The 14,128-nt window shown below is 43.0% G+C and overlaps 1 protein-coding gene across 5 annotated transcripts in view; it reads left to right on the top strand.

The window, feature by feature from the left end:
- MMH-1 (MUTM homolog-1) overlaps window positions 1–14,128 on the top strand; it is a 123,739-nt gene that overhangs the window by 67,624 nt on the left and 41,987 nt on the right. For 3 of the 5 annotated variants that reach the window (XM_090006041.1, XM_090006045.1, XM_090006043.1), the window contains exons 4-6: window positions 7,712–7,780; window positions 7,908–8,033; window positions 9,088–9,138. In XM_090006041.1, the coding sequence (XP_089862167.1) occupies window positions 7,712–7,780; window positions 7,908–8,033; window positions 9,088–9,138 (246 nt within the window). The remainder of the gene's footprint in view (window positions 1–7,711; window positions 7,781–7,907; window positions 8,034–9,087; window positions 9,139–14,128) is intronic. The other 2 variants (XM_090006042.1, XM_090006044.1) reach the window with 1 other exon arrangement.

Below are 14,128 nucleotides of genomic sequence, written 5' to 3'. Positions count from 1 at the left end.
GGAAGAAACGAGGGGGAAGGATGGGAGAGAGAGAGAGACAGAAAGAGGGAGAAGAAGAGGAGGAAGAACGTACCTGGTGGTCGGCGGCGGCGTCGGAGAGAGGTCGCAAGTGGCGGCAGCAGACGAGCGAGGGAGAGTCGGGAGGCGGTGAGGGAGAGAGACAGCAAGGGGGGGGGGTTTCGTATTTGAAACCCCCTGCCTTATTTTCTAAAGAAGGCACGAGGGAGGCGGTGCCTCAATTGGGTCCGGGTCCGGATCCGACCCGAATCCTAACTTTTTTTTTTTACGGGTTATTACATTATTAGTGTTTTAAATTGTTTCATCCCCCAATTCTCCTTGGTTGATGTTTTTCGTATGATGGAGTTTTCTAGGGCTTTCAAGCTTTAAATCTGTCACAGGGACACCCCATTTTGGGTGCATGTCCCTGGTGACAGTGGTGGAGCCATATTGAGGCCAGGCCTGGCCTGGCCCAAAATCTCCCCAATAGGGGAGTTCAGGTAAAGGGTAGTCAGTGCCCACCCAGACCCAATGAAAGAAGATCAGGGTGGCAGTGCCCACCTTGAGCTTTTATGTGCCTCCCTCCCCCGACTCTCTGTTTCTCAAAACCCAAAACTCTCCGTAATAGAGGGGTTTGTTAGGGCTGATAAACGAGCCGAACCGTGCTTGGGTTGTTTGAGCTTGGCTCATTAAGGCTACACCCCTACTTGGGCTCAGTCATGATCTGAGCTCTTCACGAGTTGAGCTCTGCGAGCCGATTATGAGCTAGCTCGTCTTCTAAAAAAAGTTTTTAAGTGTTTTAAAGCTTGATAATATTAGAATACAGAATGGATATGGATCCAGTAAAGGATCCATATCCGATGCAGCTCCCACATGTTTTATATTTCAATGTAATATGTATTACTAATACAGGGCAGTTTCGTCCTTGTAAAAAATATTGTAACCCTATTAAGCTTAATGATGTATTAGTGCAGTCAAGAAGAAATATAGTGGCTGCCGATTCTCAAGAAAAGTTTGTTCTCTCTCCTCACTCCTTAATCGTTTTCTTCACAAAATATACCAGTTCATTGGCAGTTTTTACATTGTATCAGAGCGCAACATCTCTGGGCATAAACATGTCATTTTCATTAACTCTGTCCTTTCGTTTTTCCCATTTAAAAAAAGAAGAGGAAACCGAGTTCTCGAGTTCTTCCCCTCTGCAACGTGAATCTGGTTCTCTGCATCTCTGTAGTTCTTCCCCTCTGCAACGTGAATCTGATTCTCTGCATCTCGAGTTCTTCCCCTCTGCAACGTGTATCTGGTTCTCTACAGTTCTGCATCTCTGCATCTCTGAAGCTCTGCATCATACTCACCTCTGAATCTGGATCTTCTCTGTTTCACGCAAAATCTGGTCCTCACCTCTCGTTTCTTTTCTCCACCTATATCAAGCAAAAGCAAAGTTTCCCTTTTTATTCTAATATCACATTTTTTTTATTATCTTTGGTCTGGAATCTGCTGGTCACATCTCACATATCTGAATATTATTTCAGATCTACTGTGCGCCTTACACAGTTCTGAACCAACATATGAAATCAATTGTTTACGTCTTCCTTTCATTTATGTCTAGTCTTTAAAAAAAAAGACGAATCTCTTGTCGTGACATTGTTTTCTCTATGCCGATTTCTGTCATAAATCATAAACTTATGTCAGTTTATGATAGCAGTCTAGTTTCAACCACTATTGCCTTTCTGTCATAAACCCGATTTCTGTCACAAATCTGCAAATGGATACTTCAGCCAATTCTGGTATTTCTTCCAACTTTCTGGGGCAGCTAGTTTCGGAAAAGCTAAATACAAACAACTATTTGACTTGGAAAAGACAGATTAATCCTTTCATTCGAAGTCAAGATATTTCAGGTCACTTGGATGGCTCCACTCCAATGCCTCCGGAATTTATCCCAACAGAAGTAAAAAAGGACGAACGATTGCCAAACATCATTCGCAACCCTGCATTTGTTATTTGGATGAAGCGCGATCAGGCCCTCGTCGCGTACATCACTTCCACACTGTCACAATAAGTATTGATTTCTATTCCTGATGATTGCACATCTAAAGTTTTGTGGGAGACTTTAGCCCAGACCTACTCTCAGATATCAGAGGCTGAAGTGTTGTTTCTTAAGCATGAATTTCAGTCTTTAAAAAAGGGGGCAATGACCATTATTGAATTCTTAAACCAAGTCAAAAGCATCACAGATCAATTAGCCATTGTTGGGTATCCAGTGTCAGATAAAGAAAATGTGCAGCATACACTGAATGCCCTGGGATCAGAGTATCATGTTCTTGTTACCTCTTTATTATGCTTGCCTACATTGCCCAGTTTTGAGGAATTACGTGCCAAACTCTTCCAGTACGAGATGTCTTTGAAAAGCATGTCTGATGCTTCAGCAGGACAATCGTCTACGCATGAGGTTCTTATCACAGGGATGATCGCTGATCGTGCACGAGGAGGGCGTGGCAGAGGCAGGGGAGCTCCGATCCAGGGTTGACGTCGGTTACTACCTACACCAAATTCCACTGCCAGCTTTTCAAAGAATGTTCCCACATGCTACCAATGTAACAAACGAGGTCACATCAAAGCCAACTGCTGGTTCAACCTACAAAATCGGAATAGAGCACAAAACAATAGAAATGTTGCTACATCAGGAACTGCAGGTACATTTCAGGTCAGTGATGATGCTAAGGATCTTCTCTTATCTGCTATGGCCAACTTGAATCTTAAATAAAGTGATGATGGAATATGGTATGTAGACTCTGGGGCAGCAGCTCATGTCACTGGCAATGCAGGTAAGTTCTCTACTTTGACTCCCTATTTTGGTAAATCTAATATTGTAACTGGAGATGAGACTCACCACCCTATTTCAAACATTGGCAATGTCCTCATTCCTTTGTCTGAGTCATCCATTCCTTTATCTGATGTTGTTCATGCACCAAATATAAAGAAAAATATTGTCTCTGTTTCTAAGCTTGTTGACTCTACCAATTCATCTGTGGAATTTACTCATACTTCTGTCTTTGTCAAGGATCTTCAAACGAAGGAGATATTCGCTAAAGGAGAGCGACGCGGCAACATGTATATCTTCAATGAAGATCCAACCTCCAGTGTCTTGAAGCCCAAGTTCGATCATGTCTCTAAAAGCATTCTAAGTATATCCAAATGTAATAAGCCAGATCTTTGGCATTCCCGTCTTGGTCATTGTAGTCAAGTCTTTATTAAAAAATTAGTGTCCAATGGTTTACTTTCAGAGTCTCTTTCACCCTTGTTGAAAGACAAAGTGTGTACCAGTTGTCAGGTCTGCAAAAGTCATGTACTTTTCATCAAATAAATAAAATAGCTTCCATACCTTTTGAGATAATATGTTCCGATGTTTGGGGCCTAGCCCTCAATCCTTCCTCTTCTGGAAGTAAATATTATGTATTCTTTATTGACAGTTTCTCTCGCTTTACCTAGATATTCTTTATGAAGCACAAATCAGAGGTTTTTCTTATTTTCCGTCGCTTTCATGTCTGATTTTTCTTATTTTCCGTCGCTTTCATGCCTATTTAAAACTCAATTCTCCCAAAATATTCAAACTCTCCAATGTGATGGAGGTGGTGAGTATTCCTCCAAAGAATTTTTAGATTTCCTCCAAGATAATGGGATACATCGTAGAGTTTCTTGCCCATACACTCTACAACAAAATGGAATTGCTGAATGCAAACACAGACATATTGTGGAAAGTGCAATGAGTATGATGCATGGTTGCAACTTGTCTATTAGTCTTTGGACATAAACTTTTCATACTGCCACTCATGTGATAAACCGTCTCCCTATGCATATTCTTGAAAATCAGTCTCCCTTTTATTTTCTCTTTGGTGTACATCCCGATTACGATGAGTTACGAGTTTTTGGATGCACATGTTATGTACATATTGATAAATCCATAAGAACAAAATTTCAGGACAAAGCCTCTATATGCCAATTTGTAGGTTATGCAGATGAACACAAGGGTTACAGGTGCTATGATTATGCCAGTAAGAAGATCAGAATCTCCATAAATGTTGTTTTTGATGAAAATAGTTTTATGGAAAATAAAGCAAACAATCGTGAACATATTGACACAACTGTTAATTGGTATGATCCATGGCTCAGTGCTGAACTTATTTCACACGCTGCAGAACATACTACTTTGGCTCCTGAAAGCATACATGATGAGACGACATCAAATAAGGTATTGGAAACAGAATGTCTGAGATACAAAAGAAATGTCTATACCTGGAGATCCAGAGAGCAAACAGATGTACCTACTGGAGAACACTTGGCATTGCCCAACGACAGAGAAGCATCAAGAAGATCAGGCAAGATAAGGCATCCTATTGAAAAATGGGTGAGTTATGATATTCTATGGATTTTCAGCTCTTTCTATCCAAGATTGAAAAACACGAGGAACCACTTGGGTTTTGTCAAGCTATTCAATCTAACAAATGGATTGAAGCGATGAATGAGGAGATCGAGGCACTTCATGAGTGTCAAACATGGGAGATAGTTGGTCGTCCCCTAGATAAAAATGTTGTTGGCTCAAAATAGGTATATAAAATTAAATATAAACCGGATGGTAGCATCAAACAATACAAGGCACGTCTTGTTGCCAAAGGTTTTACTCAAGAATATGGTCAAGATTATGATGAGACATTCAACCCAGTGGTGAAAATGAGAACTATTCGTATTATTCTTGGCCTTGCTATTGAACATGGGTGGACCCTTAGTCAGCTTGATGTTAAAAATGCATTCCTTCATGGGGATCTAAAAGAAGAGGTCTACATGGAGCAACCTCAAGGTTATGCAGAGGGAGACCCAAAAGAATATGTATGCAAATTAACCAGAGCATTGTATGGTTTAAAACAAGCTTCCAGGTCATGGTTTGAAAGCTTCTCCTTAGAGATTCAGAACCACAGTTTCTTTCGCTCTCAGCTGGACCATTCTCTATTTATATACAGGGATGAAACCACTATGGTTTTCTTACTTATATATGTTGATGATATCGTGATCACTGGTAATGCTCCTGACCATATTCAACGAATTAAAGCTTTACTAAGTATGCAGTTCAAGATGAAAGATCTTGGGGAGCTGAGATATTTTCTTGGTGTAGAGGTGGATAGACAAGATGGAAAAATGTTATTAACTCAACACAAATACACTCTTGACCTTTTGGCCAAAGCAGGAATGACAGATTGCAAACCTCTGCCAACACCCAGTGTTGTCAATCAAAAACTCAGTCTTTGTGATGGTGAATTATATCCTGATGCAGACAAATATCGCAGTTTAGTGGGCATGTTACAGTACCTCACTTTCACTAAACCAGACATTGTATATTCTATAAATCAAGTATCTCAGTTCATGCATGAATCGAAAACTGGTCATATGGATGCTGTCAAACGCATTCTTCGTTACTTAAAAGGCACATTGGGTGGTGGACTCACATATGTACAATATTCATGGGAAACAACAAAACATGACATATTGGCCTATACAGATGCAGACTGAGCAGGGGACCCAGATGAGAGGAGGTCTGTTTCAGGATAATGTGTTTTTATTGGTGGAAACCTTGTTTCATGGAGTAGCAGAAAACAGAAGTCCGTGGCGAGATCTAGCACAGAGGCAGAGTATAGATCCATGGCAGCTACCACAACAGAAGTGACCTGGATTAGGCATTTACTTACAGAGATGGGAGAAAATATCTCAAGTTCGACTCTTATGTGTGATAATAGAAGTGCTATACAAATTGCGTTCAATCCTGTTCATCACAGTCGGACTAAGCATATTGAGATTGACCAACATTTCATCAGACAAAAGATAGCGGACAAAGAGATTGAACCGATTTATGTGTCTTCAGAAGACCAAGTCGCTGACATGTTTACAAAAGGCCTCACAAGTAACCGTTTCTGGTATCTGAAGAATAAGTTACACATAGTTCATCCCCATGCACAACTTGAGGGAGGATATTAGAATACAGAATGGGTATGGATCCAGTAAAGGATCCATATCCGATACAACTCCCACATGTTTTATATTTCAATGTAATATGTATTACTAATACAGGGCAGTTTCGTCCTTGTAAAAAATATTGTAACCCTATTAAGCTTAATGATGTATTAGTGCAGTCAAGAAGAAATATAGTGGCTGCCGATTCTCAAGAAAAGTCTGTTCTCTCTCCTCACTCCTTAATCGTTTTCTTCACAAAATATACCAGTTCATTGGCAATTTTTACAGATAATATATAAAACAAATGTATAATGCATACAATATATGTTTAATACATGTAAAAAACATATATAATATGCATTTTATGTATGTAATATATGTATAAAATATATATGTAAAACGAGCTATACGATCCAAGCCGAGTTGAGCTTGTCATGTTCGTGCTCGGCTCATTTACCTAAATGAGCTAGCTCATAGCTTGGCTCGTTGGGCTCAATTTCTGAATCAAGCCTTGTTTCTCACAAGCCGAGCCAAACGACAAGCTGCTCGTCTTGTTTCCTAGCCCTAGAGTTTGTGCCCACCCTAGTTCAGATTTCTAGCTTTGCCGCTGCCTGGTGACACGAGTGGACATGCCGACATGTACAACTATTATTTTAATATATTTATTAATAATTTAATATTTTTTGATATTTAATAATAAAAAATTCATTATTATTATTAAAATATCAAACAATTAGTTTTTTATTAATTAGAAATTTAAAAATCCTGTGCCATCTTGTCCTATTTTTGGATTTTTTTTTGAACTTGTGAGTCGAACTCGCATCACATGTTCTCCTGTCCACGAATCTTTGTGACAACTTTAAATCCTGTTACAAACTTCATGGTTTCTTGGTTCATTATTGACCTCATGTGGTTGTGAATTGGATCCTAATTGGCTTCCATTCTAGATGCAATTTAGGTTTCAGGCTTATGCATCATATTTTGATGGTTAACTTGGGAACTGAAAATATGAGGAAGAAAAGATGGGAATCATGCATTTAGGTGTTTCTTAGGGCTCTGACTGTGGCTAAAAAAACATGGAGTATTACCAAAGTTTTTTTGTCCTTTTACCAAACAAGAGGGCTACACATCATAGTTCTTTGAAGGCATGTGCCACAATATTGTGGAAATTGCTTTGATAATTACCTTTTGGTGAATAGAAATGTGTTGGTGCATAAACATGTACTAACTATTCTTCTTGCTCAGTTTGTAAAATATGGCAATTTTAATTGTGGTTATTCATAGTTTCCTGTTTGAGTTGCTTAATTCCCTTTGACAACACTGCTTACTTCACAAGGTACTGTTTTGCTTTCCTACATGGCATTCTTGGCTGTTTATGAGATAAGTTATTTGGAATAAACTAGCGATGTAATGATTGGATGTCAGTGTGATGGACAGCCCATTTTTAGCAGTGATTTTGATCTTCTAGTATGATGATCTTGTAATAATGTTAACTGAAGTGGGTGTGGTTGACTAATATGAAATCTTGCTGTGTGAGTTTCCTTTTTCGTTGTTTCCATTGGAAACTAGCATATCTATGCTTTCACACACACAGATGATGCACATATTTTATATGTGTGATTCATTCATAGTAATTGTTATACAAATTTAAGCACTTCTTTTTCTTTATTTCATGCTATTTCTGCATTCTACATAACCCTGTTTTTTTTTGTTGCAGTTAGATGATGGTTTAGAGTTTTCGTTCACAGATAAGAGGCGTTTTGCCAAAGTTAGATTGCTGCAAGATGTATCATTCTTCTCAGCATTTTCCTATGGGCTTGTCACTCACTCTTTTATATTAATAATGCAAATAATAATTTTGTTTGTCATTTTCCTTCTCATTGATGCCTACTCAAGGGTTTCTCTTTGTGCAGCCAGCATCAGTCCCTCCTATTTCTGAGCTTGGCCCTGATGCTTTGTTGGAGCCCATGTCAGCAAATGAATTTTCAGATTCCTTGAGCAAGAAGAAAATTGCAATCAAACCTCTTCTGCTAGATCAGGTTGTAAATTCCTAGATATGTTTCAAGGCTTTTGTTCTTTGCTTGTTCAAGAAGGAAAACAATTGCAGTTTTTTTCAAAAGATCTATAGTGCATCAGTTATATAATCTCCGGGAAACATGCACAGATGTGATTTGGATCTTGACACAATGAATGCTCAAAAAAATATGTTCTAGATGGGAACTAAATAACAAGATATTATGTGTGCATGCTCTTTACAAAACTGTAAATTAGATGGACTGTCATTGTTCATGCTGGGTGTCTTTAGTTTGATTGATAGCTCATTTCGACTGATTTTTTTCCATATTTTGCCTGGGGAAATTGCGTCCAGAACTGGAGACAACTTTGCCATCCTGGCAGCATAAAATGCCGGGGCTAGGACCCTCACCCCAGGGCCTATGTTGGGCTTCAGCTTATGCAAGGGGATAGTGCCTGTGGGAATCAAACCCTGACTGCCATCTGACAGCCGAGGCCTGATCCAACTATGCTAACCCCTTTGGGGTGCTCATTCCAAATGATTGTTGCTGTGATTTTGCTGGAGAAATGCCTTCTACTCATAAACTGGGAACACCAATGTCGCCATCCTGGTGGTGTAAAACACCAGGGCTAGGACCCTCACTCCAGGGCCTATGCTGGACTTTGGCTTACGCAAGGGGATAGCGTCTGCTGGAGTCGAACACCGACTGCCCTTCTGACAGTCGAGACCCACTCCAACTATACTAACCCATTGGGGTGCTCATTTCAACTGATTGTTGCTATGATCTTGCTGGAGAAATGCTTTCTACTTGTAAACTAGGAACACTTAAAATATGCTATCATTTGAAGAAGCATTCAAAACAATGAATGTAAATGAGCCTAAACATGGATATGCATGAACACGTTTGCTTCATCACAATGACATCATTAGAATGAATTTGACTTGTCTATTTATTTTTCAAAGATAGATATGAAATCTGGTCCTAGGCAGAAGAAAATATAGGTATTTGGTATAATAATTTGAACCTTTATTTTAGGCTCTTGCTCAAGCTTTACCTTTTTACGTTTTCCATCTTCCAGACGTACATTGCGGGCATTGGCAACTGGTTGGCTGATGAAGTGCTTTACCAAGTTAGTATGTCTACGTTTGTCATTGTTCATCCTGTTTTATGTTATTGTCATCTGCACCATCAACTTTGTCAGGATCTGTTTACTTGCTTAGTTCTTTCTGTTTCATTTCCTTCCATTGTACACTTTATATATTAGTTTCCCACCCTTGATCTAATTTTGTTTTTGTAAATAGTGCTTTAAATGTCCTTCCATGAAAAAATGTCTGCATATTACTGTAAAAGCCATGGAAAAAAAATGTTTCAGGCGGATCTGGACCCGAGCTGGATCCGGACCCAGATTTTCGCAGGTTCGAGGGAACCTGCGTCTTTTAAAAGACGCAGGCGCCTCGGGCGAGGGGTAGAAACCCTCGCCCCTTCTCTATCCTCTCCCGTTCTCCTCTCGTCCTTCCCTGCGGCCTCCGAGCTCCGGCGACCGACCATCTCCTCTTGTTTCCCTTGCGACCTCGTTGGCTGCACTTGAGCCCCCGATGTCGGTGCTGCCGATGACCCTCCACCTTTGCTGTCGTCAGTGATCATAGTCGCCGACGACCTTCCAGTCATCGTCGACGTCTCCTCCACCTTTGTCACTCATTGCCGGCCACCACTCTATTCCTCTTCTTTGCTGCGATCGACGATCTTCGAGCATCGGCGACCCTCTGTCTCCAACCATCACCACCCGTGATCGGCGACTGACGATCGTCGGTGACCTCTTGTCAGCAATCGCGGCTTCCGTCGATAGTATTACCGACGTCCTCCCCTTGGCCTTCCACCTGGTGTTTTGGCAGGCCCCGACAATGATTGCCATCGTCGGCAACCACCGCAACCCGACAACTCCCGACGAGTCTCGACGAGCTTCGAGCGTCCGCGACCCCCTGTCCCCGACGCCTTTCTTGATCTATCGCCACTGGCAAGCATCACTGTGACGACTATTTTCCACCCGCAGCAATCGTCGTCAGAACTCCAGTGAGCTACCCCTGTCACTGCTCTTTCCTCTCGTCGCCCGTTTCGTTGCCATCACCTTCTCCTGTACCGTCTCAGGTAACTCCCTCTCTCACTGTTTTTCCTGTTGGAGACACCGATAGGAGGTCGTCGACCTCCTGTCTCCCTTTTCCCCCTTTCTTTTTTCGTTTGTTGGCGGTGCTCTGGGTCTCCCCAGAGGGTGGTGCCGAGCACCCCTCGCTGTCTCCTCTCTTCTTCGTATCCCTCGACCCTCCTGCTCTCGGGTCGGTGGACCAGAGCCACCATCGTGGTGGCTCTGGATCTGCTAGGGAGGGAGGTGCTGAGCACCTGCCTCGGTTGTTTTCCCCTTTTTCCCTTTTGGCAGGCGGTAGGGCTGCCGCCTGCATCACCTCCTCTGTCTGGCAGAGGGCTCCCAGGGGAGGGCCCCTCGGTGGCCCTTGTGCCTTGGTCGGCAGGGTGGCAAGGCCCCCTGCCTGCCTCTTGTTCAGGCAGGTCGTCGGCAGGGGTCGAGCCCCTGCCACCTCCCTGAGTCTGGGAACGACGACAGGGGTCGAGCCCTGTCGCCGTCTCCCCTTCTTTTCTTGTTTGGTGGACAGGGGTAGAGCCCCTTCCACCTCCCGATGTTCGGACGGGTCGGCAGGGGCTAGTCCCTGCCATCTCCCTGCATTTTGGTTGGCAGGGAGTGGTCGAGCCCTCCCTTTTCCCATCTTCTGTCTCTCTGCTTTTATCGGGTAAACAGGGGCCTGACCTCTGTCTCTGCTCCTTTCCAGCAGGCAGGGGGCAGAGCCCCTGCCTCTGTGTTCTTCCTGTCATGCAGGTAGGGAACAGAGCCCCTTCCTCCAGGTGGTTCAGGCGGGTCGGCAGGGGCCAAGCTCCCTGCCACCTATTCTTCTTGCTGGCAAGTCGGCAAGGGTCGAGCTCCTGCCGCCTTCTGCCATTCTCGGCAGATCTGCAGGAGTGGAACCCCCTTGCCCTTGCCACTCCCTGCCTCTGCCACAGTTGCCTGTATCCAGCAGGCTCTGTCAGGAGGCCTTTGCCATTCCAGCAAGCAGGGAACTTCAGTCTCTCTGCCTTGCTGCCTCTGTTGCTTCCTTGCAGGGAGCTGAACTCCCTGTCTACCGTCGTGTTTGGGGTCCGGTACTACTGCAGGTCTTACCGGACCCACTTCTCGTTTATATTACGACATATACTAATGTTCTAAGCATCGCAAGTTGAACGGTGGATCCAACTCGCCCTTGTGGCTCGAGCTCGTGCTTACCTACGCCGCTGGCGTACGAGGACCCACAACCCCTCAAGGTAGGGGATAGTTGTAACGCCCCAAATTTCAAACTTGCAAACCCTTTTCAGAAAAACAGGCAAGAGACTAGAAATATCTCTTTCTTTCAGAGTTTGTTTATGAAATCAACGGAAGATTTTTCTTTGATAAATCATAACGCAAGCTGACAACTTTGGGCACGTTAGCTAAAAGAACCAAAACCCACAAGATTCGGATATCCCAAGGAAAATCCGATACAAACCCATAGCGTCCAGGACGCGAGCTAAGAGCAGGAAGAAGATGTCTTGAAGCCATCTTGCAATCGCGCCATCGCCCGTAGTGTACCTAATCATCACCTGTACCCATAGAATGAGTTAGTTTCGCGAAAAACTAGTAGGTGCACAATAGAAACTAACAGGAAACTGAATTAAATACATTTAATTCAGTAGGCTACGCAGTTTAAAGCAGACATGCAGTTAAACAGGTAAGCAATGCAAGCAGATGAATAGTGCAAACACGTAAGTAGTACAAGCGAATCAGCAGTACGAGCGAGTAAGTAGTGCAAGCGAGTCAGCAGTACAAGCGCGTAAGCAGTGCAAATGCGTAAGTAGTGCAAATGCGTAAGTAGTGCAAACAGTAAGCAGTTCAAAGCAAGTAAGCAGTGCAACTAACCAATGCAGCATACGATCCATTTGATCGTAGGTTGTGAACTACTACGCAACAAGCTTGTCCTCGTTCCTAGAACGAGGTCTCTGCATCTAATCACCATCAAGACATCGTTTGTCACTCACTACTTCTAACCAACGCTTTGTCATGAACGACCTTAATCTATCCTCATCTCTCAAAGTCTTACGCGGCTAACCGTCACTGGTTATGACGCACTAAGGCGTCATACTATTTCAAAAAAGCTCACCCTTCCGTAGAAGGTCCAAAACATGATCCCTAACTCAAATCGCTAACGATCTGATTCTCACACCTGAGTCAAGCATGTAATCATGCTAAAACAGAAAGTTGAAACTATGAATTCATAGTTGGCTATCACAAACAATCTCAGAAGATCGTCACAGCTCACCATAACTTTTTATGGTAAGCAAAAACACAAGATCCACGTCGGATCGTTCGGTCCGAGAGATATACGATCGGACAAGGAATTTCCGCCCTAAAGGCTATACTTGATCTTGGACCCTACACTCCCTCACAGGAGTTCACCGTCTTTGCGGCTACCCGTTCGTGGACAATGTACATCCTCACAGAGATCTCCCACTCTAGCCGGGCCACCTGATCTGGGAAATGTATAACCTCACAGCGAAACCTTTGGGAGATCAGTCCCTAACAAATGCCATATCCAATGAAAATCATTACGATACACGCATCCACACAAATGACCGCTCTCAGGGTCGATAGCCACTAATACAAACAACAAGATCAACGCCCGGATCACCTGGTCTGGGACATGTATAACCTCACAAGAAATTCCGCCCTAGAGGGTATACCTGGTCTTGGACCATACACTTCCTCACAGGAGTTCATCGTCTTTGCGACTACCCGTTCGTGGACAGTGTACATTCTCACAGAGAATCTACCACTCTAGCCGGGTACCTGGTCTTGATCATACACGTCCTCGCAGATAATCCTTTGGAGATCAGGTGCTCGACAGACACCCCACTCAGTGATGCATGCATCAATAATCGACTGCTCTAAACCATTGACCGCCTCGGGGTCGGTAGCCACAATATGGGCACAAGCATGCATATCAGCAATGTGCATCGTATCACTTCAAATAGAAGCATAATATCCTACGCATCATGTTATTGCCACAAGGAATATTGCAATCCTCAAATAGGCCCTCAAAGCATGTGTAAACGACATATGAGAACGCGCAAATATGACAATTCAGTTGATTCTATGAGCGAAGGGTAACTAACTCTACCCGTCAGCCAAACAAAACAACTGAATAAGACAAGCACTCATAACAATGCTCGTAAAACATATAATTACCATAAAATGGCTCTGTCCATCGACAAATAATTAAATTAATTGTAAGGCATAAACCATTACATCACAAGCCATTCATAAGCAATCATACGGCAACAGTTATATCACAATATATAAGTAGCTTATAAGACAAGCGGCCACATCAATCCTAGTTGCCACTAGTTCGTAGATTACGAGTTGTATGCAATCACATCAATCATAAGAGATGCAAGCCAACAAGTGCTACGCTACAATAAGCACCAAACAGTTCGACCAAGGGATAAAGTAAGTCACATGCTAATATGTAGCAACTGGTATAATGCTATTATTATAAGCATTTAACTAGTATGAGAAACTCCTTATTACTCCGCAAAGAACTGCGTAAGCAGTTTAACCAACTAGAGTAACGCCTTGACAGGCGTGCACAGCTCAACGAGCAGCATACTGAACTATCGAGCAAGCAAGCGAAGCAGTAGTGCAAGCGAATCAGTAGTGCAAGAGAAGCAGTAGTGCAAGCGAAGCTCACGACTCAACGACCAGTGTGAACAGACCTTATGTTTCGATAATTACGAACCTGCGGGTACGCGCAGGCAAAACGTAGACCCAACTGAAACTAGTTCGGGCGTCTGTTATTCTATGTATTTTCAATAACCCGAATAGCTAGTTCAGTTCGCTCCAAAGGGACGGCTTTAGCCGAGAGAGGATTCCCCAAAGGAGGCTGTGCCACAGACGCATCCAACTTCTGCAGAAGTGTTGAGCTAACTAATGTAGCCCCTTTCCCCTAACTCCAATGACTGGGGAGGCCGGATCGTTGCCCGTAGGG

The sequence above is a fragment of the Nuphar pumila genome, chromosome 5, assembly GCF_984573655.1.
Source record: "Nuphar pumila chromosome 5, dmNupPumi1.hap1.1, whole genome shotgun sequence".
Lineage (NCBI taxonomy): Eukaryota > Viridiplantae > Streptophyta > Magnoliopsida > Nymphaeales > Nymphaeaceae > Nuphar > Nuphar pumila.
Note: the sequence above shows the minus strand (reverse complement) of the source record. Positions and strands in the feature narration are given on the sequence as shown.